Here is a 27,266-nt window from a genome sequence, read left to right as displayed (position 1 = left end):
TTCCAGATTTGTGTTGCTGAAAACCCATTAAAACGGTCATGTACTTCACACCTATTGCAATTAGACACCAAAAGCCCGATCTTGATTCCAAATCAAGTGATATGCCAAAGAAAAATTCTTAAAAATAACTAGTCTAATCTCCAACCAAATGCACCAAATTGTAGCATATACTATACAATGCCTCATATATATATGCTGACCTGTAGATAGACAATGTATTGTTGTTTGATTAACTTGATTTGTTCACCAAAAGAAATTTAAAATTAATATTTCCTAGCACTTTACTCCATTTAATGGTAACTCGTACCTTCCAAATACACTCATTATTACTATCCCTTGTTTGGTTTATCCATTTAAGCTAATTGTCATCCATTAACAACCTTTGACAGGCTTGTTCATTAACAAACAAATTTTCTATCCTTCCATTATATTTTATTCTTGGTGAACCTTTTATATTTCCTGACACTGTAGTTGACTTGGCTGTCAAATATGTGCACCGTATTGCTTTTATATCCAATTATGAACATGGCCCATAGATTCACACTGCAAAACGGAAAAGAAAAATTGGATCCATAATATAAATATTTTGAAGATCTTTTATGATGGAACTTATTAAAATACCTGCTTGTTATGTTCATGTCAATTCATTCACTCATTGTGATCACTGTTTTGATTAATATGTTGCTTCGAAGAGATTGACTTCTGACAATTTGAATTTTCTTGGTTACAGGAAGCTGTACATCAAATTGTTAGTGTGATATTTGAAGATCCTGGTGTCCAAGAGTTGCTGGTCAAACTGTACCAGAAAGGTAAAAAAAATTTCACTGTCACCAAGCTGGGTCTTTTGTGGGTTTAGAGCTTTTTTGGTCATATTTGCAGAGGGCTGGGGGAGCTCTCTCTGTTTGCCGGATTCCTGATTTTTTAACTCTACTCTTCTGTAATAATTTCTCCTACTTAAATAGGAATGCACACTTGGAAAAATAAGAAATTGAATATTATTTATGTATTACATTTGATCAAAAGGTCTAAATTTATAGTAGTGTACAACAATCAACGAAATTGTGATGTTACAATCCTAATTATTATATTTATGCAATCACAATATTATGCTCTAATTAATATATTTATATATCAATATTTTTAATTTACTGTATTTACATATTAATAAAACAAAAGATAATTTTTCACCAAAACAAGAAATATTCTCTATGCACTGTCTTGAGCTAATTGGCTATAGACTGTTAAGTGTTTATAGCTTGTGATAATTTTTTTTTTAACATTTCTAGTGCTGGATACTTTCTGCTAAGTAATTGGGTATTTAGATCATTAGTGCTATTATATCCAAAATTATTCTGTACGATGTCTAAGTTCCATGTATTAACATTTAACAATAAGTAAATTTAGTATGTTGTGTTTTATATCCAATCAATCTCATGAATTTATACCTTATTTGATGTTTTTTATGTGGAAATCCAGTTTTCTTTTGCTTTGCATTTATCAGAATGGAGTGAGGGGCAAGTTAATGAGTACTTGGTTGTAACATTTGGTGATGTAAAAATGTGAGTAAATACTTTTCTTACCTCAAATTTTTTATAAGATCTCCTTCAAAATTTTTATTGATCTTAAATATAAGATCATTTACAAAACTTTAAAAGTATTTATTATTATTTTTATGTATGTTCTCTTTATTATTAAACATTTTTCAACTTCTTATAATAATTGATATGAAAAATATAATTTAAATTTGATTAAGAATAAATTTAAGATATTACAATTGAGTTTAAAAACTAATATATTAACATAGTTAACTAAATTAGACCTAATAGAGTCCCTATATTTTTCTTATTTTGATGAAACCTCCTCCCTCTTACATTCTTTTTTGTGTCTTTGATGTTCTTGGCATTGGGACATCGGGAGTCTTTTTATAGTTTGTTTGTGTTTTGGGCCAAATATCTTCTTTTAATAACAAAAAAATAATAATACTATTTTAACTACTTTTAACAATTTATTTTTATTTGTTTTTTAAAATCATATATTTTAATGAAAACCATCATATAAAAAAGAGTAAAAGAGAAAGGTAGTGCTACAAAAAGTCATTTAGAGATCTTAAATTTGATTAATAACACTATTGCAAATTGCTCACATTTATATTTAACTAATCAACTAAAAAAATATTAATAACACACTCTCTAATTCACTTTTGTTAACATATTTTTTATTATTGACTAAAATTTATAAAAACAAAAATAATTATATAAATTTCACTCTTAATTTAAAGACTTTTGACTCATAATTTTATAGTTTTCTAATAAAAGTTGGTTAAAACAAGTTTATTTAAAAGTATCATGGTACCCCTGCTTATTTATCAGAGTTCACGGCGTACCAATGGGCCATAAGTGCCAATTCATGATTTTAGCTACCAGGCTTCAACATCAACAGGAACTTGATCAAACTGATTCTCCCCACATTGGATAAAATGTGAAAGTGCTCACATAAAGATTTCAATGCAATGCAAAGAAGTGTGGACCATTATTGAAATGAAAATGAGTTAGGACTCAGGACTTGGGAGGAGCATAGCAAATAACTTAACATATCGGTCAAAGTCAAGATTCAACTCATCAATGCACTTTCTCGTTGACATTCCAACACGTAATAAGCACCTCACACCTTTTTTCAATCTTCCACCACTTTAACCAATCACTTCGTTATTTCTTAGCGCAAAACCGCGTCACTCGATCGAAGCAAGAAGTTGATAGGAAACTGGGAACACATGTTGTTATACATGGCAATTCCCACACCCAGTGCCAATATCTGTATTCCATCATTAGCCATAGCCACCGTTAAATTGAATCTAAAAAAGTATGGGCAGTTTAGTGGCAGTGACACTTATCTCTGCCATGCTCATGATCATGTCCACAAGCATTGCACTTTCAAATATGAATAAAGAAAAACGGGCTTTGCTCCAAACGGGTTGGTGGAATCATCACCCAAATATCTCAAACCATTGTGATTGGGAAGGTATTAAATGCAATGAAGCTGGAAGCGTTACAGATATTTTTGCATTGGAGTTAAGTATTCCTCCTTCACAAGAAATGCTGGAGATTGGGAAGTTGAAAGTCACTGCCTTCCCCAATTTAGTGACTCTAGATCTATATGGAATGGGACTTAGAGGAAGCATCCCTACAGAAATAAGCACACTTACAAAGCTTGAATTTCTTTACATAACCAATAATCATCTTCAAGGTAAGCTGCTAGTGCTGCCTAGAGCACTTTCAAATCTAGCGATTCTCTTAGTTGCATTATCTTTTCTAAATTTGGTCAAACGGAGAATCTGATGATTTTTTCCTTGCTTTTAATAACCAAATTGCAGGTTCAATACCAGTAGAGTTAGGGAATTTGACACGTTTGTGTGGCTTGTCTCTCTATAATAATTCGCTAACGGGTTCAATCCCTTCTACTTTGAGTCAATTGGTGAATTTGACCTTTCTCCTTCTTTCTTTCAACCAACTTGAAGGCACCATACCAATTGAACTTGGGAATTTGACACAACTGACGGCATTATATGTCTCAAACAATTCAATCTCTGGTTCACTTCCTTCTACTCTGGGTCAATTAGAGAATTTACAAATTCTTCTTCTTGATTATAACCATATTCAAGGTCCCATACCGGGAGAATTTGGAAATTTAAAAAGTTTGCAAATATTATATCTCTCAAAAAATTTACTTACCGGTTCAATTCCTCCTACTTTGGGTCGATTGGAGAATTTGACACATCTCTTCCTTGAACATAACCAAATACAAGGTCACATACCTGAAGAACTAGGAAATTTGTCCAATTTAGACACTTTACATCTTTCACATAATAAGATCTTTGGTTTAATACCTCCCAAACTTTTTCAAATGGACAAAATGCATTCTTTATATCTCTCTTCAAATCAGTTATGTGGTTCGATCCCATTTAAAACTATGAAATGTCCCTCTATTGCAACGATTGATGTAAGTTATAATTTGCTAAATGGAAGCATAACTGGCCAAATTGGTTGTGTAAATAACCTTGACCTAAGCCACAATTTTCTTATTGGCAAGATTCCTTCTCTTTTAGCCATGAATTCCATACTAGATAGGTTGGATCTTAGTTATAACAATCTCACAGGTAAACTAAATAAGGCACTTGCTACTCTATCATATATAAACCTTTCATACAATTCTTTTGACTTTTCACAGGACCTTGATGTGAAGTCAAACATACCTGATTATTGTTCTTTCCCAAAAAACTCACTAAATAGTTACAACCCACCCGATTTTACATCTTGTTATCCTTCCATCCAAACCAATTATCGAACCAGTGAAGCTAAGCCTACCATTGTGTTTGTTCTTCCTATCATCTTGACTATTCCTTTTGCAATTCTTCTAGCATTATATTTCGCAAGATGCATGTCTAGAACCAAATTTGAAGGAAGATTAGCAAAGAGTGGGGACTTGTTTTCTGTATGGAACTATGATGGTAAAATTGCATTTGAAGACATCATTGAAGCCACTGAGGACTTTCACATCAAGTACTGCATTGGAACAGGTGCATATGGCAGTGTTTATAGAGCACAATTGCCAAGTGGCAAAATTGTTGCATTGAAGAAACTTCACCAAATGGAATCTGAAAATCCATCATTTGACAAGAGTTTTCGGAACGAGGTCAAGATGCTAACAGAAATACGCCACAAAAACATTGTGAACCTTCATGGCTTTTGCCTCCACAATCGGTGCATGTTTCTAATCTATCAATACATGGAAAGTGGTAGCTTATTTTATGCCTTGAATAATGACATGGAAGCTATGGAATTAAATTGGAGCGAGAGGGTGAATATCATTAGGGGAATGGCACATGCTTTGTCCTACCTGCATCATGATTGTACCCCACCCATTCTACACAGAGATGTTACAAGTAGCAATGTTTTATTGAACTCTCAGTTGGAGGCTTTTGTCTCCGACTTTGGCACAGCTAGATTTCTTGATCCCGACTCTTCAAATCAAACCCTAGTAGTTGGCACATGTGGATATGTTGCCCTAGGTGAAGGTTTTATTTTTATTTCTAAAATAAGAAAATCTATTTATGACTTCACTGAATAAATTTAATTATGTAGTATGAGAAGTTGAGCTAACTTTTTTAGTTTCTTGGTTCATGACAGAGCTTGCTTATACATTGACTGTGACAGAAAAATGCGATGTTTATAGTTTTGGAGTGGTAACACTAGAAACATTAATGGGAAGGCATCCTGAAGAGCTAATATCGTCTCTGTCAAATTCATCTACTCAAAATATGTTGTTCAAGGATCTCTTGGATCCTCGTCTTCCTCTTCCTTCAAATTCAAAAGTTGTTGATGAAATACTTCTAGTGGCAACACTAGCACTGCCATGCCTGCTTCCCAAACCAAACTCCAGGCCATCAATACAGCAAGTGGCTCAGAAACTTTGCGACTCCAAACAGCCAATGCCTTTTCCCTTCTATGATGTTTCGATGCATCAGTTGATGACTAAAGGGATTCATCTTCTTTCATCTGAGTATCAAAAGGGAAATTTTCAACAAGAAAGCTAATATTCAAGAAAGTTGCCTTCTTGTGACCAGTTTCCTCAATTAGTTAAATTCAAGAAAGTTGCTGCTTACTAATCTTGTCCCTTGATTTTCATTTATAATTTCTAAGGCTATTTAGTTCACCGTTATCTTTTTATTTTAGAAGCCATGTGTTAGCCTTCATTGTTATTGATTCTCAATTGAGGTGGAATTAAGTGTTTACCAATATGAACACTCACCACAGCTTATAATATTTGACCAATACACTAAGGCATACGTTAAGAGTTCACCTAGTTCGATATATCCACAAGTGCCAATTCAAGAATTTTAGCTTGTCTTCAACATTGACATCACTAATAGAAAAGCATTCAATTCAAGAAAGTTAAAACTAATTAGTAACAGGACACCCATTTGCATATTTGAATTGGGTGTCCACGCACTGCAATAATGGTCTCCTTGGCTTCAACGGGAACTTTATCAAACTGTCCCCACCAAATTTACTGATTGTGCTCGAAGTCCTTACGTGTACAATGTATAGAAAGATTCAAATGTAGTGCAGCTGTGTTATTATTAAATATTAATTTTTCTTTTGTCCAAACTACACATATCATCCACATAATTCAATCCTGCTGAGGCAGATAGTGAGACGTCTTCTTGTGTTTAAGGAATAAAGGCAGTAGCAAAAACAGAGGAAATAAAATACTGAAAGAGGAAGAATATATAAATTGAAATGAAATAAATCGTGGAAATTCTTCTTTATTCGGCTGCCAATTGCAATACATTTATAATGCTTGCAGTAACAAAAAAACTAAGATAAAACTCAAATACTATCTCCTAAAGTTTAGGAACAGCTACTTTGACTGGAAAGACTTATTCAACCACTGAAAGAATAACAGATAAAACAAATAAAATGCCACATGCAGTTCAAAAACAAATATGTAACACTCCTTGATTTTGGAACTGCAAACTCCAATCTTCGGTCTTAAGAACTCAAACTTGCTTACTGGAAGTGGCTTGGTGAACAAATCTGCAACTTAGTTTTCAGTTTTGCAATAAACAAGAACAACAACTCCATCTCTTTGTACCTCCCTTAAGAAGAACAACTTAATGTTGAAATGCTTGGTTTTTCCATGAAAGACAGGATTATAGGAAATAGCTATTGCAGCTTGGTTGTCAACAAAAACTTCTGTGCTTTCCTTTTGTCCCATGTTAAGATCAATTAAAATTTTCCTCAATCACAAGGCTTGGTTAACAACAGCTGTAGCGGCAACAAATTCAGCTTTTGCTATAGATTGTGCAACAGTTTTTTGTTTCTTCGAGCTCCATGAAAAAACACCTGATCCAAAGCTAAAACAGTACCCTGAGGTACTCCTCATATCATCAATTGAGTCACCCTAATCACTATCTGAGAAACCTGTTAGCTTAAATTCTTCAGTCCATTGAACTTGATGCCAAAATTGCAAGTGCCTTTGACATATCTAATCACCTTTTTTGCAGTTTTGAGATGCATTTCGCTTGGACAATGCATAAACCGGGATAAATGCTTACAGCATTTAAGATGTCAGGCCAAGTTGCTGTAAGGTACATCAAATACAATCATGCTTCTGAAATATGCTTGATCTATCTTCTCGATTCCATCTTCCTTGCATAGCTTTTCCTTTTGATTCATTGGAGTGCTTATTTCTTTGCATCCTTCAAGTTTGAACTTCTTCAAAATCTCCTTGACATATTTCTTTTGACAAATGAAGACTTCATGTTCTCCTTATTTGATCTCCAGGCCAAGAAAAAAGGTCATTAAACCAAGGTCTGTCATCTCAAACACCTCCATCATTTCTTTCTTAAGCTTCCTCTATAAGCCTTGTGCTGCTTCCTATTACAAAGAAGTCATCCACATAAGGTGAAATGATAAGAATGTCAGCTTTATCTGTTATACCATGATCTTAGGGCTTGTTTCAGCCCATAAAAAGCCTTCTTAAGTAAATAAACCTTATCTTCTTCTCTTTCCTTCTCAAAGCCTTGGGTTTGTTCAACATAGATTTCTTATTGTAAGAAACCATTTAAAAAGGCTGATTTAACATCAAGTTGATAAACCTTCCAATTCTTTTGAGCAGTTACAGCAAGTAGCAACCTGATGGTATCCAATCGAGCAACCGGTGCAAATGTATTTGAGTAGTCTACACCAAAAATATGTGCATAACCTTTCACCACGAGTCTTTCCTTGTGTTTGTTGATAGAATCGTCAGTATTTAGCTTAGTTCTATACACCTACTTAACTCCAATTACTTTTCTGCCTCGAGGTTTTTTTCACAAGAATCCAGGTTTAGTTTTTCTCGATCATTGACAACTCCTTCATTGCAGCCATCCAATTTGGACTTTTCTTTGCTTCTTCATAGTCTGCAGGTTCACACACAGAAATATTGCATCTTTAATAAATTTCGGAGAGCAATTTGGTACCTTTTACTGGAATATCATCCACTAATTCATTTTGCCAGCTTTCATCGTCATTCTATTTTGTGTTTGAGGCTGAAGACTTGAACTTTACATCGATAGAGACCATATCTGTCTTCTTTTTATCTTCCCAATTCCATTCTTCATCTTCCACAAAATAAACATCCTTGCTAATAACCATTTTTCTGATTGTGGCTGAAAGATTTTACAGGTTTTGTTGACTGTACTGTAGCCTATAAAGATACCCGATGATGCTCTTTTATCCAGCTTATCTCGCTTGCTCTGTGGAACATGAGTAAAGCACAAACAACCAAATATTTTTAGAAATTTTAGAGATGGTTTGTAACCATACCAGACCTCAAATGGTGTTTGATCGTTTGAAGCTTTGGCGGTAAGTCTATTATGAAGAAAAACAGTCGTACTTGCTACCTCTGCCCAAAGTTCCTTTGGTAAATTCTTCTCATACAGCATGCATCTCGTCATCTCCAAAATATACCAGTTTCTCCTCTCACTAACCCCATTTTGTTGTGGTATAGGGAGCGGTTAGTTGATGTTCAATGCTAGAATCCTCACAAAATTGATTGAATTTTTCAAATGTGTACTCAGTGCCATTGTCTGATTTCAAAATCTGAATTTTAAAACCAGTTTCGTTCTCAACCTTGGCTTTAAACTTCCAAAAAAATTCAGCTTTGAACTTCCAAAAAATTTCAGCCACCTCTGATTTGTTCTTGAAGAAAAAGATCTAGCACATTCTAGTAAAGTCATCAATAAAGAGAATATAATAAAGATTACCTTTCAATGAAGGTGTTCTTTGAGGTCCTGCAACATCTGTGTGAATTAATTACAGCTTCCTTGATGCTCTCCATGCTGTTTTTGAAAAAGGTTTTCTATGTTGCTTGCCAAATTGACAGGCTTTGCAATTTGAAATTCGATCCTCAAGTTCAGGAACATCAAGTGCTAGCCTTTTTTCACTCAACTGCAAGAGCCCTTGGTGATGATAATGCCCAAGCCTTTGATGCCAAATTTTTGTGACATTTTCCTTGAGTGAGAAAGCAATTTGCTCTTCCTCTAATGGATTTAGAGCAAAGCTTTTCCCTTTCATTTTCACCTTGAACATATCTTACCTAGCTGCATCCTTAATCAAGCAATATTTGTCTTCAAAAACAACTTTAAATCCACTTTCAATCAATTGACCAACACCTAATAGGTTTTGGTCAAGTTGAGGAACAGAAAGAACATCAAGAATAAATTTTGTGTCTACACAGCTTGTGATTGTAACTGTCCTTTTTCCTCTGACTGTGATATGATCACCATTGCCTATTCTAACTTTGGTGACATTAGTTGGCCTCAAATCTTTGAAGAGTGCCTCGTCAAAAATCATGTGGTTGGTACAGCCACTACCAATTAGTCAACTTTGATTTGACTCATTGCTCAAGAAACAAGTAGCTACAAACAGTCAGTTTTCCTCCTCTTGATCGGCAATCTAAGCTCCTTCATTATGGTAATTTTTGTTTTTACAAATTACAGCTTCATGCCCCATCTGGTTGCACTTGTTGCATTTTGCCTCTAGTCTTCTCCAACATTTGAAGGGTGGAAGACCTTTACTACCACAATGTTGACAAGGTGGATAGTTTTTCTTTCCTCCCTTGCCTTTAATCTGGTTGTTTGCTGGATTTTCATTGCTCTTCTCAACTTCATGATGCTGTTGGCAAAGCACCTTCAACAACATGATCTTGTCTCATCAAGTTCGCTGCTCTTAGGCCTGCAAGGCATGTAGCACTTCTGCCAAAGTGATCTTAGACAGATCCTTTGTGTTCTCCAATAAAGCTATAGATGCTTTGTGATGAATCTATATTTTGACTGATATTTTAGCATAATTCTAACACATTTGATAAGAAAAATATATAAAGAAAGCAAAAAAAAACTCAGAAAAAGAGAAGGAATTGAAGTTTTGTTTAAATTTGTAGTTATTTTAGCAATTGTGAAATTTTTGCTTAGAAATTAAGTTTTTAATCTTATTTTTGAAGGAATAATTTGAGCAAGGATCATATTCATGGAGGTTTGATGACAAGGAAGAGGAAAGAAGCAAGTCTGGACTCTAAAAACACAAGAATAAGAAATGCAGACTGGGTGTGATCACTATTGTCAGTGAAAGTGATCACTTCAGAGCTCAAAGAAGAAGTGAAGCCTGGGCGTTACCACTTTTATCATTAAAAGTGATAGTTCCAGAGAGGCAAAATATCAGGAAAGCTATGCGTAACCACTATTGTCATCAAAAGTGATCGTTCCAGAGAGTCTTCAACTTGGCGAGTTGTGCGTAGTCACTTTTATCTGTAAGAGTGATAACGCGCAACTACTTTGGCTCTGCGTTGTCACTTTTATCAGCAAGAGTGATAGTTCCAGAGAGCTCTCAATATCAGGAAGTTGCGCGTGGCCACTATTACTGGGAAAAGTGTTAACGCGCAACCATAAACCCTCTGCGTAACTACTATTTCTCATAAAAGTGATGACGTGAAAATCTGGAAAATTCTATAAATACCAGAAACGATCCGGAAAGAAAGGATTCTGTTCATTTTCAGTTTTTTTTAGTTAGATTCTTGTTAGAGGAAGTGAGAGAGAGGAGTGGGGATTCGAATCTCGGAACTTCACGAAGAGGAATTGGAGTGGAGCAAGCTTCCATGGCGATTCTGATTTTCTTCTTCTCTTCTTCTCTTTCTTTTCTTTTCTCTGCTGCCATGGCTGTGTAATTTGTTCATAGCTAGGGATTGTAGATCTGAAACGAATATGTTGAATTGATTTTGAATCTGGATTTCAAGCTTTGGAATAGATTGAGTGATTAATTCTGCACTTTACGTAGGAATTGAATGGAAATTTGATTAACTAATTTCAGAGGAACTCTTGTCAATGGAAATTGAATTTGTTCTTCATATCTGAACCAATCACCAAGATTATAGTTTTCTTAGGGATAAGGAACTTTGATCTTGCAATCTTTTGGTTTCTTATACTTAAAGCAATGTTGAATTAAATCAGATCTAAGGAATTAGAATGTTTTAATTAAATGTTAGGTTCACTGAGTTAAGAAATTAACCTCTGAACAATAGAACGTGAAATTGATTGTCTTTCTTTCCAAATGCTTGTTAATTCAGAACTTTATTGATTAAACATTGGAGTTTTGGTGAAGCAATTTCCTAGCTATGGTTTCTTTCTCTGTTATCACATAATTGTTTGTTCATTGTTCTGTTTTCTATAAGTTCATTTTACTTTTAATTGTTCTGGTTGTTGTTATTACATGTTACTACTCTCCTTCAAATTTTGAAAAAGCTTAAATGGTTATAATTCTATGAAGTGGTATTTGAAACCTAAATTCCCTGTGGAGACGATATTTGGATCTTAAATTTACTCATTACTTGCTGCAATCCTAGTGCACTTGCTAGTGTTAGATTGCGAACAACACTTTGTACCTCTTTGGCACTGTTACTAGAATTTTCTCGACAATTCTGGAATCTGCAAAATCATTGCCCAGCAACCTCATCTTGTTGGCAATACCTAACAATTTGTCTAAGTATTCCTTGATTGTCTCAGATTCTTTCATCCTTTGCAACTCAAATTCCCTCATTAAATTAAGCACCTACATGTTCTGAATTCTTTCATCTCTAGCATATTCCTCCTTCAAACAATTCCAAATTGTTTTTTGCCAATCTGAGAGTCATGATCCTAGTAAAAATGGTTGTAGTGACATCAGCAAAAAGGCATGACTTTGCCTTTGCTTTTCGGGGTTTTTTCCTCCTTATGATTCTTGATTTGGGCCATGGTGGGATTGTCTGGTAGCGGAAGGACTTCATAATCCTCTTCTACATCTTCCCAAAGATCCAAAACCTCTAGGTAAGCTTCTATTTTGACAGCTTAAAGATAATAGTTTTTCCCATTGAAAACTGGAAGAGTTGTTTGGGAAAAACTTGTTTCAGAATCCATTCTCAAGGTCCCATAAGAAAAGGGCTCTCGATACCAATTTTTGTTTTTAAGGAATAAAGACAGTAGCAAAAATAGAGGAAGAATAAATAAATTGAAACGACATAAATCGTGTGAATTCTTCTTTATTTGGTTGCCAATTGTAATACATTTATAATGCTTGCAGTAACAAAAAAAATTGACTAAGATAAAACTGAAATACTCTCCCCTAAAATTTAGGAATAGCTACTTTGACTGAAAAGACTTATTCAATGACTAAAACAGTAAAAGATGAAACAAATAAAATGCCATGTGCAGTTCAAAAACAAATATCTAACACGCCTTCTTACATCTCATTTTAACAAATAACTTATATGCATGAACTCTTGCTAATGACATAATATAAAACACTCCTTCTTGAACTATATTTACAAGTTTAAAAGTAAATGATTTAACTTATTAAGAGAGATAAAATGGTTATCAACCATAAACAAGTGTGTTGGTTCATATAGGCATCTCTTAGTTTTAAAGACATGACTTTCAAGTGAAAGAATATGACTTTTAAGGATATCTCTTGGTTTTAAAGAGATGACTTTCAAGTGAAAGAATATGACTTTTAAGGGTATTTCTTGGTTTTAAAAGACATGACTCTCAAGTGAAAAGATGTAATTGTTCACTTGTGTTTAAATCATCAACTATAAATAATCTCCATTATTGAACACGTAACGAACTTTTACTGTGTGTAACTTACGAATTTGAGTGTTCTTAAATTTCAAGTTCAAGAGAGAAAAATTCTTGTTAGTACTAGACAAGAAATTTAAAGGTTTCATTGTATCCTGGGGGAGTATCGTCAACAATCCATAGCAATTTCGTGTGGAGGCGAATATCTCTCTAAAGATAGCGATATATTTCGTGCCTTGGAACCAGTATTTTATATTCTTCTTCATCATCTTCTACACCAAGATTCTTAAAAAATTTAGAGAGATATCCTATTAAAGATGACTCAAGATCATAATACTACTTTCAAGGTCATGAATCAAGAGTTTGTCAAACTAGATTGATACGATGGGACAAACTTCAGCCAATGGAAGGACAAAATGATGTTTCTTCTTTCAGTACTAAATCTTGCTTATGTGCTTAATCCAAATACCATGCAAATTCCTAATGCTACTGAAGATGTGTAACACCTTAATTTAATTTCAATAAATAGAGCATTTCGTAAATTTTTGAAATAATAAAATTTTCATTTTCAATCCAAGTTCATTAAGCATTTCAAATAAAGAAAGTATTTACAAATTATATCGAACAGTGGCTACAGGACTTATCCCAAATACAACAGTTTTCAAAATAATATTTTAAGCTCTATAGCAGTTCCATCCACCCCTTCACTGAGCCCGGTGCTGATCGTCTTGATTACCTGAAAAATGAATGTAATGGTGAGTACTCTACACTACCAAAACATACAATTAAGCATAGAGTCTCACCTTTAGCACATTTCCAATACATTAAACAAATACAGGCACAGGCAACATTATCACATCCACACTCACATTGACACTGTGATCATAAATTTACACCATGAATGGTTGCCGGTTACCCCCACCTCACGGTTACCCCTCGGGCCCACCTTTTCACACAATGTTCATTTAATCATACGGCACGAGTGCCCATACTCATTCACAGCATCCAGTACATAATTCACATCATTTCCTTGCATCCAATGGCAACCAACACAAGCACATCACTCATCACAGTGGAAATCCAAGTCCTTTCCCTCATCCTTCTGTCTCATCATGTCTTGCAGGAAAGCATCTCCCTGCTGAGCATCTCAGATATACACCAGAAAGTTGTTGTGAATCGCCGTCATTCCGAGATATAGACTCCCCAGCCTTACCTCCATGGCCAAATTCATGTCTCGAAATTCCTCAATCAACCCCATCTCTTTCACCATCATTGCCGCCACATGCAATGATTTCTGGCTCAATGCATTGGCTACCACATTTGCCTTGCCAGGGTGGTAAGACAATGTGAAGTCGTAGTCCTTAAGGAATTCCATCCATTTCCTCTGTCGCATATTTAGCTCTTTTTGATCAAATAGATACTTTAAACTTTTATGGTCACTGAACACTTCGAACCTCGCCCCATATAGGTAGTGCCTCCACACCTTAAGGGCAAAAAGCACTGTGGCTAACTCTAGATCGTGCATTGGATAGTTGACTTCATACGGATGTAACTGCCTTGAAACATAGGCGACCACTTGCCCGTCTTGCATCAATACACAACCAAGTCCTTGTCCAGATGCATCACAATACACATCAAACTTTCGCTCCGGGTCAGGTAGAGCCAACACCGGCACCGAAGTCAACCTTATCTTCAGCTCCAAGAAACTAGATTCACACCCCTTGGTCCACTTAAACTCCTTTCCTTTACGGGTTAGCTTTGTTAAGGGCAACGCTAGCTTGGAAAATCCCTCAATGAACTTCTTGTAATAGCCCGCCAATCAAAGGAAACTGCACACTTTTGTCACATTCGTCGGCCTCGGCCACTCAGCCACTGCTTCTACTTTTGCAGGGTCTACCATGATTCCTTCCTTCAACACAACATGCCCCAGAAATTAGATCTCTGACAACCAGAACTCATACTTGGAGAATTTTGCATGCAGTTGCCTCTCCCTCAGAATTTGTAGAACAATCCTCAAGTGCTTGGCATGCTCTTCCTGAGTCTTTGAATAAATTAGAATGTCGTCAATAAACACTACCACAAACTTATCCAAAAACTCATGGAAGATCCTGTTCATGTAGTCCATGAACACCGCAGGCGTATTGGTTACCCCAAACGGCATCACCAAATACTCATAGTGACCATACCGCATCCTAAACGCCGTCTTAGGTACATCTGCATCCTTCACTCAGATTTGATGATATCCTGATCTCAGATCAATCTTCGAAAACATTGTGGCTCCCCTTAATTGGTAAATCAAATTATCAATCCTCGGAAGTGGATACTTGTTCTTGACTGTCACCTTATTCAGCTGCCAGTAATCCACACACATCCTCATGCTTCCGTCCTTCTTCTTGACCAAGAGCACTAGTGCTCCCCACAGTGATACACTCAGTCTCACAAATCATTTTTGCAACAAGTCTTCTACTTGCTTCTTGACCTCTACCAACTCCACTGGCGACATCCTGTAAGGTGCCACAGAAATTGGACTTGCTCCTAGAATGAGGTCGATAGTAAATTCTAAGAAATCCTTGACTATTGGAATATACTCTGGCTCCACCACACATTCGGCTTCCATTGAAAACATAATCATAAAAGCCTTGGCGTTCACCATGTTCTCCCATGCACCTTGACTCATCAGCCTTGGAACCTCTGCAACTGTTGCCCCAAAAATCAAGGTTTTCTCCCTACAATCCAGCAGCACATGGTTGGCAGCAAGCCAATCCATTCCCAGAATTACATCCAATTGAGAAAGAGGTAAACAAATCAAGTCCACCTCGAACTCCCTACCATGTACCATCATTGCACACTCTAAACATACCCATGATGTTACAACTGGCTTACCCGTAGGGGTAGTCACCACAACATTACAAGGCAGTTATGTCACATACAAGTTCAGACTTTTCACACAGTCCACAGATATAAAAGAGTGCGTAGCACCCAGATCAAACAGCACATCAAGCAATCGACCCTTAATAATGCATTTACCTCGGATCAGCTCCTCTGACTGTGAAGCCTTTGCCCCACTCATAGCAAAGAGTCGACCAGGAATACTCGGCTTCTGCCCTGAACTTGGCCCCGTACTTCCTCTTGATTCTGGTCTCTAAGTTGCACTTGCACTACCGCTTCTCTTAGCAACCCAGCACTTATTAGCACTGTGTCCTGACTTCCCACAGTTGTTGCAAGTTATCCTCGGCTGTGGGCAATGCTTCACCATGTGTGGCCCTCCACATCTAAAGCACTTAAGCGGCCCTCTGAAAGAACTCGATCCTGAACCACTACCACTACTCCTCTCTTGAGATGAACTCCCTCGAGACTGAGAGCTGTTCGAACCCGAATACGGTCCCCTTAAGAACCTAGGGGGTCTTCTATTTTGCCTCACAGGGCCGACTCCCTTAGTGTCCATTGTCTTTCCCCTTGAGTTAGCTTCAAAGATTCTGCTCTTGCTCATCAGAGTGGGCAAGTCTTTCAGTTGAAACACACTGACTGCAGCCCGGATGTCTGGCCTTAATCCATGCTCAAACTGAGCACACAGGTCCTCCTCTCCATCACCATGCTGATAGTGAGGCCAGTACTTCATCAGCTCTTGGAACTTAGCCGCATACTCTCCAACAGTCATACTTCCTTGCTTCAGTTCAAAGAATTCCCTAGCCTTTTGCTTCCTTAGGTCCCGGGGAAAGTAGTTCCCTAGGAAGATGGTCTTGAATGTCTCCCACTAGATGTAGCCATCCTCCTGTGGCAGGGTCTGACCAACAAATCTCCACCAGTCCTCAGCCTCCCCACATAGCAAGTAAGTGGCATAGGCGACCTTGTTCTCCTCACGGCATCCCATAGCATTGAAATCTTCTCCACATCAACCACCCACCTTTAGGCTCCTTCGGGATTGAATCCACCCTCAAACTTTTGAGGATCATGCCTAGTGAAGGCAGATAACCCTCGATACTCAGCCGGCTCTCCGCCTTGGTTGTGCACTATGGCTTCCAGAATTTGAGCCATACGCTCCATGAGGTCATTGGTGCCTCTAGCTCCTCTACCTCTACCTCTACCAGACATATTCAATCTAGTTACAGCAAGTCAACAATCACATTCCAGCACATTAGATCAATTGTACATTATAATTCAGGCAAACAAAACAATCAACACTTATCTTGGACGCTTCAGCCCGATACCCTAGTCCGGTTTGGATGAACTGCTCTGATACCAAAATTATAACACCTTAACTTAATTTCAATAAATAGAGAATTTCGCAAATTTTTGAAATAATAAAATTTTCATTTTCAATCCAAGTTCATTAAGCATTTCAAATAAAGAAATGGTTTACAAATTATATCGAACAGTTGCTACAGGACTTATCCTAAATACAACAGTTTTCAAAATAATATTCTAAGCTCTATAGCAGTTCCATCCACCCCTTCACTAAGCCCGGTACTGATCGTCTTGATTACCTGAAAAATGAATGTAAGGGTAAGTACTCTACACTACCAAAACATACAATTAAGCATAGAGTCTCATCTTCAGCACATTTCTAATATATTAAACAAATACAGGCACAGGCAACATTATCACATCCAAAGGCATAAATCATGAACCCACGCATACGCATGCCAGCCACACTCACATTAACACTATGATCATAAATTTACACCATGAATGGTTGCCGATTACCCCCACCTCACGGATACCATGTGGGCAGTCACAGGTCGCCCAACAAAGGTAATGGTCAGAGGTCTAGTCAGGAATAGAGTTTGTGGCCTGTGGTGCACCCGTTCCACAGTCGGTGTCACCACCACTCCCTCTTTCCCAAGGTATTTCTACCGTCCTCATCTCCCACTCTCCCAGTGTATCACTGAACTATTCACAGCATATTACAACGGCGTTGCATGCCCCAGTCACACACATTTCAATATACAGCACATAGTCCACATTTAACAGTTACGGCATTAGGCCTACATTTCATTTTTCACAGCACACACAGCACATAGCTCACAATTCATTCAAGACACACAGCCCCTAGCCTATTTCCATTCATATTACACGGCCCTCGGGCTCACCTTTTCACACAATGTTCATTTAATCATACGATACGAGTGTCCATACTCATTCACAACATCCAGTATATAATTCACATCATTTCCTTGCATCCAATGGCAACCAACACAAGCACATCACTCAATTTCACACAATATGTCGGAGGTCGGACACCTCCAGACTCAACCTAATTCGTACAATTCATCAATACACATAACCTCATTTCCTATTTCTATCATATTACTATATTCGTTCAAATAAACTCATTCCTAGCAAAGATAACTAAAGTAAAAAGTACTCCCCTTACCTCAAAAATGAAGACCAGACATGAAACGTTGATGCAATCGCTTCCCCACATGGATTTCCTCTCTAAAGCACACAGAAATTCCAAGGGAACTTAAGGAAAACCTCAGAAAATGAAAGTAAGGGACGAAAACTAAAACCCTAGCCATAGAACTTACCTTCAAGAGCGCCAAATACTTCCTTAATCCTCAATCTAGCTTCCAATCGATCTTGGAGGAGTTTTAATCGGTAAGAATGGGTTTGGGTAGAGAGAATTGTGAAGGAAAGAGAGGGAAATCGTGAAAATAACCCTCTTCTTGAACCCTAACCCTTCAAATACCTCTCTAGTCGCGACACTCTCGCTACAGCGAGATATCTTTGCTGCAGCGACACGCCCTGTCGCTACAGCAAAAAAACCAGAGAAAACTGCACTCTGGTTTCTGCAGAATCTCGCTACAGCGAGACTGCACCCAAAAATGCACCCCAGACTGTCGCTCTCTCGCTACAGCGAGACATCCCTTGTTATAGCGAGAAGGCGATAGTTCTAGTCTTTCCTCCCAGGGCCTTCTCGCCACAGCGAGAATCCTCTCGCTGCAGCGAGAACAGCTCAGTATCTCGCCCTGCACTCAGTTCAACTAGCTCAAACCAAACAATCACACACATATATATACATACATACACACATGAATATACATTTAGATATATATATATATATATATATATATAATTATCAAAATTTATATTACAAAATTCGGGGCGTTACGAGATGCAACTGAAGAAGAAAAAGAAAGGATTGTCCAATTAAAGAAAAAGCATGATGAGAACACTTTTGCATGCCGATGACAAATTCTCAACACCTTGTCAAATAGACTTTATGATCTCTACATGTCAACTCAATCGCCATTAGAGATTTAGAAGTCATTAAAAGAGAAATACAATGATGAACGACAAGGTACAGATAAATTTATCATGTTGAAGTACTTTGAATTTAATATGGTTGATGACATGCCTATCATAGATCAAGTTCATGAGGTACAAATTCTTGTAGGTAGACTTTGTGATCTACAAGTAATAATTCCTGGATCATTACATGTTGGAGCAATTATTTCAAAATTACCTTCATTTTGGAATGATTATACGAAGAAACTCCTACATCTTGGAGAACACTACTCTGTTGAAAGATTATTAAGACATTTACGTATAGAAGAGGAAACTAAAAAATGTGATGTTGTGTATCTTTCTCAAGATTCTAAAGTGAATCATGTTGGAGAAGAAAATGCCAATAAAGGCAAAAGAAAGAAATCCTTTGTGGATGCTAAGCAAGATAAAAAAAGACAAAGAGAATGTTACCTAGGGCTGTGCATGGATTGGATTTGTACAAAACCAATCCAAATATATTTCAAATCCATTTATTTTATTTTATTGAAAATTGGTTGAAAACCAATTTTAAAATTTGGATTTGATTTTAAATTGGTTTCAAATTCAGTTTTAATTAAAACTGGTTTTAAATATGGTTTTAATTAAATTTGGTTTTAAATCTGATTTTAATCAAAACCGGTTTTATTTTTATATAATATTTAGATTTTGTTAATGTAATCCAAATAATAAGAAAAGTTTTGCCTATTACACAAGAATTCATACATGCTAGCAATCATCAAATCTTCAACGCATTTCCCTTCATTGAATAGAAAAACCCAAAAAATAGTTGTATAGAAAAAATTGGAGTGTGAATGTGTGATAGACCACCTCAATAAACCTCCTCCTAGTTACATTTGGTATTTGACAAGAGAAGCTAAGATGCTGAGTGGCTAAATCAACTCCATCAAGCAAATCAAGACAACTATGATATACCAAATATTTCCCTTCAAGTGCACAGAACAACCTGGAAATAATTAGCAACAGATTAACATCTAGGCCAATCCCAATAAAAAAAGAAAATTCAAGATGCAGATCTTCCCTTGTCAAAAATCATTCACAGAAAATAAACCAAATTTATATCCTACAACATGGGTAAAATTTCCCTCCACACCTCCGCCTCTCCCAAAATCTCTGATCACTCTACAAAATTATTTCAGTGGCTGAATAAATACCTTGCATGTGCTAAAGTCCCAGGAAAAAGGAATACACTATTGTTTTTTTCTTTTTCTCAACTCCTTATGAAATGTATCCAGCAGTGTGATATACCTCAAACAGAAATGATTACTTTGTAGCTAGGCATAAGCCCCTGGCACCAATCCTTTACTGTTGCTAGAACCTTTTAAGTCAAAAAAATTTGAATATCATCAGAGGTAAAGAGATTTACCTTGTGCTAGACTGAAAAGGTTGAATCCTTTCACAATAAATTGAGCGCAAGAACTTTTTGGAACAATAAGTGTTTTAATGTATGATATCATACAATCTTGTGGGCTTTTGAAACGCAATGGCACATCTACAACTACCTGACTTACAGGAGAGATATATGAAATCAAAAAACGATTTCTATTAACTAAATTAAAATGATAAAAGTTCTTGCAGATACTAAAAAAATTACAATCACTAACAGCAGCCAAAGATCAAATGGAAATTCAACGGAAGATGTAATTCTGAAGCAACACAAATGATAAAGAAATTAAATATTCAAATGCTCATGAAGCAGTGACTGAAAAGAGAGAGAGTACCTTGGTGACCTATATGTTGATCATAATTATTGGGCCCATGAATTTTTCCAGGTAGCATGGTTAAGCTTGGTTGTTAACCATACTATTTTTATTAATACAGTATATTAATAAAAATAGCATGGCACAATGAAAATTTACACACAAACAAAAACTGGTATAAAAAACTCAGCCAAAGAGGATCAATGAGACAGAACAAAGCATTTTAAAAGAAATCATAATCCCACATAAAATTAACTATAACCAAGAAATTTAAACATCAGCACATTTTAACAACTACTACAACATTACCATTTTAACAACTAAGAACTAACATTAAGCAAAAAATATTTAATCATCATCAAGTGTCATAGAGGCTATAAAAGCACTATCTTGTCGAGAAGTTATTTCTGTAAAATAAAAATTATATAATTAGTAATTATTTATTAACTTATAATATAGTTAATAACAACCTAATGAGTGTTCTTACCTTGCTCAAACTTTTCAAGATCTTCAAACTCCTCATTTGAAAGTAATAGTGAAGAATATCCCATAAGCCAGTCTTGGATACAGATAAGTGCTTCTACCATTTTAGGTGTTAAGGAAGTGCGGTAAAAATCGAGTACCCTTCCTCCAGTACTAAAGGTAAATTCAGAGGCTACAATAGAGACAGATATTACCAACACCTTTCTTGCAATGCTTGCAAGGATTGGAAATCAACTTGAGTTTAACTTTAACCAATTCAAGATATCAAAATTTTTGGGGCTTTCTAAAGTTTCTTCCAAGTACTTACTCAATTCAGAATTATTACTTCTACTTAATCAAAAAAATTGACTATATCCATAATGATCATCATTACTACCCTGGAAAAATTCACTATAGTCATAATTATCATCATTCAATATTGTTTCTTGTGAATTATCTTGAGATCCTGCTTCTCTGCCTTTGAATACTTCAAAAAGAGACTCCAAACAAGTTTCCAATTTCTCATTCAATATCATTATCTCACTAGCACTAAAAGTTTGAGAAATCAATCATTTTATGAATTTTAATTTGTATCTAGGGTCCAACACCAGCAATAAACAACAACATATTTAGATTGTTAGGATTCCTGCAATACTTATCATATTTTTCTTCATTCTTATAGCCATTTCTTTCATTCTTGCATCTTTGGATTGATGACACATTTGGTTGATCTTCTTTCCAATTCCAAGAACCTATAACATATACATGTTACCTTTCACATAAGATGAACCAGAAATACACAAAGTAGCTTCATAAAAAATCTTCAAAAATGGTATAATTGAGCATACATAGTCCCAATCTTCACTTGTAGGAAGACCATTCCCCTTGTTTAACTCTTCAATATACTTCCTATCTTGCATTTAAGCTCTTCAAATTTTTTTGATATTATAAAGCACCTTCTAACATAAAAAAGGTTGAATTCCACCTAGTTTTAACATCTAGGCAAACAAGACCTTTGTATTCAATTTCTCGTTCAATACATGCCTTAAACTTAGTCAATATAGAAGAAGAAGATCTTATGTATTTCACTGCAGCACGGATTTTTAAAGCAGAATCATCAATCTCCTTTAAGCCTTCTTTTATAATTAAATTCAAAATATGTGCGCAACAACGCATATGAATATATTCTCCATCCAAAACTAAACTCCTCTAAGACAATAGCCTTTTTATGAGATATTGAATACCAACATCATTTGATGAAGCATTATCAACTGTCAAACTTAAAACACAATTAAGCCCCCACCCTTCCAAGCACTTTTCTATAGTCTTAGCAATAGTTTCTCCTGAATGACTAGTGATTTGACAAAAATTTAAAATCTTTTTTTGTGACTTCCAATTATTGTCAACAAAATGTCTAGTCAAGCAAAGATAACTAAGATTCTGAACAGAAGTCCATGTATCAGTGGTAAGACAAACCCTTTGACAATTTTGAGAAAGAAATGTTTTCAATTTAATCTTTTCTGTCTCCCATAGTCCTAAAACATCACGTGCTAATGTACTACATGAAATGACATGAAATTTTAGCTGTAAAACACTCAAAAACTTTTGAAATGATTCATGCTCCATACATCGAAAAGAAATTTCCATTGCTATAAACATCTTCACTAATTTTATCTGACACTTCTCTTGGTTAAATTTGGCAACTGAAGGAGAAGAAACATGTCTTTCTGCATTTACCATTGATGATGAAATTTTTTAATGAGCTAGCATGGAACTCGTCTCATTATCAAATTTCATCAAGCAACTACAATAATTGCATCTAGCTTTTTTATTAGACGTAGGGTCTACAGTAAAGTGATTCTAAACTTCAAAAAGATTTTTACGCCGATCAGATCAAAATTATGACACATTAGCAATATTAAAAATTGATGGTGGAGTAGTCCAATTCCCTATTGTCTCAAAAGCCATAAAATCATCTTGATCATCCACTGTGTCTATTATTTTGCATTAAAAATAAAAATAAAAATATTTAAAAAATTATCAAAGGTTAGATAAAATGATATCAAAGATTATATATTAGGTCGCAGTACTTGACAGAATGAGAGGAAGGAAGAAGTTAATTATATACGTAAGGTACATGAATTTAGCCATCAATTATTTAGAGTCGTGAGTAGTGAGTAGATCCTAAAAGACCATTTGTGTAGTGTAAGGATAAGGACACATATATTTTCTTCATGCATTAGATTAGGTGAAGGCTTAGTAATAAAAGGTGTTTAAAGACTGCACAGTGACATGAGGTCTGTGATGTCATTCAGCACTATGATTCCCAACTCTCTTGAAATCTTCAAGGATTATAATTTAAGAAATAGAGGGATTACACGTGCATCCCACTTACAATGCCAATATATTTTTCTCATGCAGTAAGAAGGTGGGTCTGATTGTTCAAATGGGATTAAAAGATGAAGCATCAAGCCAGTTATAGTAATGTGAGGATTTTTGAAAAAATTCTATTGTTCCAGAAACATGTGTATAACTACATTCTACTATTAATTAGTGGAAATTTCTCCTAGGCAAATTAAAGTTAATGTAGTCTATTAAATGAATTGGGGCATATTTCATTTAAATAAAGAAAATCAAATCCTGCACATGAATATTAAGATGTTGCAGTCACGGTCTTTCTTTCCTACATGTAAAGGGCTGAAAGAAAAGCATAAATGAATTGAAAGTGTAAGAGATTTTATTAAGTAAACATAAGAATGAAAAGGGTTCAGAGGAAGGGTAAGATGAGTGATGCATCTACATGTTGTAACATGGTGGCAGATTCTTCTACTCCCTTTACATATTCTCAAATCAATGTTAATATTAGAAGTAAAGTCTAATGGAAATTTCTATTAGATTAAATTCATAACAAAAAGTTTAAATATTAAAGTGATTGGGTTAATTTAAAATTTTGAAAAAAATAATATTATAGCAACCATCAACATGAAGAATATTTAAGAGATCTGTCTACTATTCTAAGTACTAAGAAATCACATTCTCCTTTTAATAACTACAACTTTTGTTATATACTTAAAAACTAAAAATGTTAAATTGTGTTTGGCTTTAAGTTATGTTCTTTTAATCTTATATTGTCGACTCCACCACCTTCTCTACCCTCATCATTCCCCCATAGAGTAAACACTACACAGTAAACTACCCATAGCCGAAAAGTTGCCACAGCAGGCCTTGCCCGTTGCTTCAAGTTCAAGCCACATTCATTGATTCAACACATTCAACACATTCATTGATTCAATACATTCAATGTAAAAGTTACATTACAAGATAGTATTGAAATAAATATAAATTTATAATCATTTTTCAAATACGTTTTGCATTAAATGCATCTTAATGAAAAAATCATTTAGAAAGTCCTACAACCTTTGGTTTCAAGGGATTTACATTTTGTGAGTCAATTTAAGATTGTGAAAAAAAGGTTTGGTGGTTTTGCTATGTCTTCACATAACTATTCCTATTGCTTACTAGACAAACTGTCGTTGATGATAAAACTAACACTGCATAATACACTTTCCTTTAACATCTAAATAGCAAAACAGCAAAAGAGACAAGGCAAGCAAGGAAGGAAAAAAGTACATGTGAGGCAAATGAATCTTATTGTCGCCATCTTTGTTGTTGTTGCAATCTCTGTTGTTGTTGTGAATCTCTATTGCTGTGAACCAAATAGAAATCTAAGGTTTAGAAGAAACAAGAATAATAAATTCAGTTTTCTAAAATCTAATCCGATTTTTATATTTCCCTCATCAAATGATTATCTTTTTGTTGTCAAGATTTGATTGAATGATGAAGAATGGAATAAGCTGCTCAATCAAAAATTGAGGAAGAAAAAAAGCACCACGAGGCTTGTTGCTGCGAATCTCTATTGCTAAGTTTGTGTTGCTGTGAATCAAATCACACTTTGTTGCTACAAATTAACTGCAAACCAAATCTAGGGTTTAGAAGAAACGAGAATAATAAATTTAGTTTTCTAAAATCTAATCTAATTTTAATATATTAAAACCCATTTAGAACTGCTTCAGCTTAGTTACGAATTTAGTTTTCTGATTTTTCAAAAAATCTAGATTTTTAAAACTGGTTGGGCTTAGTTATGGATTGGACTTTTATAATTGGTATTTTTGTGCACCCGTAGTGTTACGAATGTCACCAGAAAGGACATTATGTAACATCTTAATTTAATTTCTAAATAAATAAATTTCACAAAAATAGAAACAATAAAGATTTTATTCCAAATAATTCCTAATGCATAAGTTTAGTAAAATAATTCAAAATAAGGATGGATTACAAATTTGAATCAAATCATTGCTACAGGACCTATCAATACATCACAATTTTAAAAATATAGTTTTTGAGTCTTATAGCAGTTTCATCCATCCCTTCACTGAGTTTGGTGCTGATTGTCTTGGTCACCTGTAAAATAAATGTAAGAGTGAATACTCTACACTATCAAACACACACAAGCATAGAGACTCACTATGCAAGCTTCCATATATTTCTAACATAATTCATACACTAAGTAATAATTTTAATATTCCATTCTCATTCATACACAAGTATGCTCACTGCATCATCAACAATCTACAGACATGCGCTCACTGCACGTTAGCCACGCTCACTGTGGCACTGTGATCACAAATTTCTGATGCCCTCAACCTCAGGGACTTACTCAGTTCACACCATGGATGGTCACCAGATAACTCCTGCTCCACAGATACAACGTGTGAGGTACTGAGCTCCCAAGCAAAGGTGTTGGTCAAAGACCAAGTCAGGAGGAGAGTGCATAGGCCTGTGATGCACCCACGGTCACTGTTGGTGTCACTACCACCCTCTCTTCTCCAAGGTATTTCTACCGCCCCCATCTTCCGCACTCCTAGTGTATCACTGAACCATTCATAGTTTTCAACATATTCACACACAACCAACATGTCATTCACATATATTCACCTATTTCATATTCCTCATCATTAATCAATGGCATGCAATCACATACAATCACTCAAGTTCTTAATTACATCATGATATTCACTCTCATACACGGCACGTATGCCTACATTCCATCACATTACACACAAACATCCAAGTCTTTCATATAAGCCCTACCACAATCAATCATTCCACCACACATATGTCAAATATTCAATTTATCATGCTCAATTAAGAATTTTCTATCAAAACATGCCTATTTCCACATTCTATCTCAACCACATTACAACTAATTGCAAATAAACGGGTTCAAAACAAAAATGAGATAGGATAGAGTCTCCCATTATCTTAAAATAAAGACCTAACACGAGAAAATAGTAGAAAACTTTCCCCACACGGTGCTCCGTCCTTAAAACATGAAAAATCTCCATGAGAACCTAAGAAAACAAAGAAAGAGACGAAGGAACGAAACCCTATCCCACAAAACTTACCTCTAAATACAACCTCAATCTTTGATCTAGCTCACAAATGGCTTTAGAGGCAATTTAATCGGTAAGAATAGGTTAAAAATTGAGAGAATAGAGAGAGATCTCGAAGGAAAAAGTGAGAAATGAATTTTCTAAACCCTAAACCCCTCGAATACCTCTCTGATCATAATATTCTCGCTGCAATGAGGTCCTCCTTCTCACTGCAATGAAAATATCAGAAGAAACTGCACTCTGATTTCGGCAAAATCTCGCTACAACGAGACCCTTTCACTATAGCGAGACTGCATCTAAAAATACACCCTCTTCTATCGCCTTCTTGCTACAACGAGAACATGACAGAATCACGCCCTTCTCCTAGGTCCTTCTCGCTATAGCGAGACCATAATAGAATCACCCAACTCGCCCAGGGCCTTTTCGCTAGAGCGAGAATGCCCCTGCAGCACACACTTAGCCTATTTTTCAATCCAATTCCAACTCAACCACTAGTCCAACATTCTTAATAAATTCACATATACATAACATAGTTAAATACACATCCACATCATCATCATCATCATCATCATATAAATCAAATTCACCAACATATAGCAATCCACATGTATTTATATTAGTAAATCAATATATATAGTTACAAAATCTAGGGCGTTACACATTATATCAAGGATTGTTGACTTCTAAAAAAGGGGTAATAGCTCAAAAGAAGCATCAAGTTCT

General features: G+C 35.6%; 3 protein-coding genes across 3 annotated transcripts; 2 read left to right on the top strand and 1 right to left on the bottom strand.

Annotated features, from left to right (window-relative positions):
- The first annotated feature begins 2,741 nt into the window (after nt 1–2,741).
- On the top strand, nt 2,742–5,851 carry LOC113851437 (probable leucine-rich repeat receptor-like protein kinase At1g35710). The gene is made up of 2 exons (XM_027481920.1): nt 2,742–3,243; nt 3,371–5,851. Exons 1-2 carry the CDS (start codon nt 2,862–2,864, stop codon nt 5,122–5,124), a joined length of 2,136 nt encoding a protein of 711 aa, XP_027337721.1. The 5' UTR covers nt 2,742–2,861; the 3' UTR covers nt 5,125–5,851.
- LOC113850993 (MDIS1-interacting receptor like kinase 2-like) lies at nt 5,177–5,590 on the top strand. Its single transcript, XM_027481492.1, has one exon. The coding sequence runs from the start codon at nt 5,177–5,179 to the stop codon at nt 5,588–5,590; it is 414 nt and encodes a 137-aa protein (XP_027337293.1).
- Nucleotides 5,852–15,086: 9,235 nt separating the features above from the next.
- LOC113850992 lies at nt 15,087–15,713 on the bottom strand. The gene is made up of 2 exons (XM_027481491.1): nt 15,574–15,713; nt 15,087–15,468 (listed from the first exon to the last, which is right to left on the bottom strand). Exons 1-2 carry the CDS (start codon nt 15,711–15,713, stop codon nt 15,087–15,089), a joined length of 522 nt encoding a protein of 173 aa, XP_027337292.1.
- Nucleotides 15,714–27,266: the final 11,553 nt, after the last annotated feature.

This window comes from Abrus precatorius, unplaced genomic scaffold (genome assembly GCF_003935025.1).
Source record: "Abrus precatorius isolate BTA unplaced genomic scaffold, Abrus_2018 Scaffold9, whole genome shotgun sequence".
NCBI lineage: Eukaryota > Viridiplantae > Streptophyta > Magnoliopsida > Fabales > Fabaceae > Abrus > Abrus precatorius.
The sequence above is the reverse complement of the archived record's forward strand: the minus strand, read 5'-3'. Positions and strand labels throughout refer to the sequence as shown.

Excerpts from the sequence above, each read along its gene's own strand:
- LOC113851437 (XM_027481920.1), top strand. The coding sequence starts at position 2,862 with ATGGGCAGTTTAGTGGCAGTGACACTTATCTCTGCCATGCTCATGATC. Across the intron at positions 3,244-3,370 it reads AACCAATAATCATCTTCAAG|GTTCAATACCAGTAGAGTTA; the intron begins GTAAGCTGCTAG and ends ACCAAATTGCAG.
- LOC113850993 (XM_027481492.1), top strand. The coding sequence starts at position 5,177 with ATGACAGAGCTTGCTTATACATTGACTGTGACAGAAAAATGCGATGTT.
- LOC113850992 (XM_027481491.1), bottom strand. The coding sequence starts at position 15,713 with ATGAGTGGGGCAAAGGCTTCACAGTCAGAGGAGCTGATCCGAGGTAAA. Across the intron at positions 15,469-15,573 it reads TGTGTGAAAAGTCTGAACTT|GGAGTTCGAGGTGGACTTGA; the intron begins GTATGTGACATA and ends GGTACATGGTAG.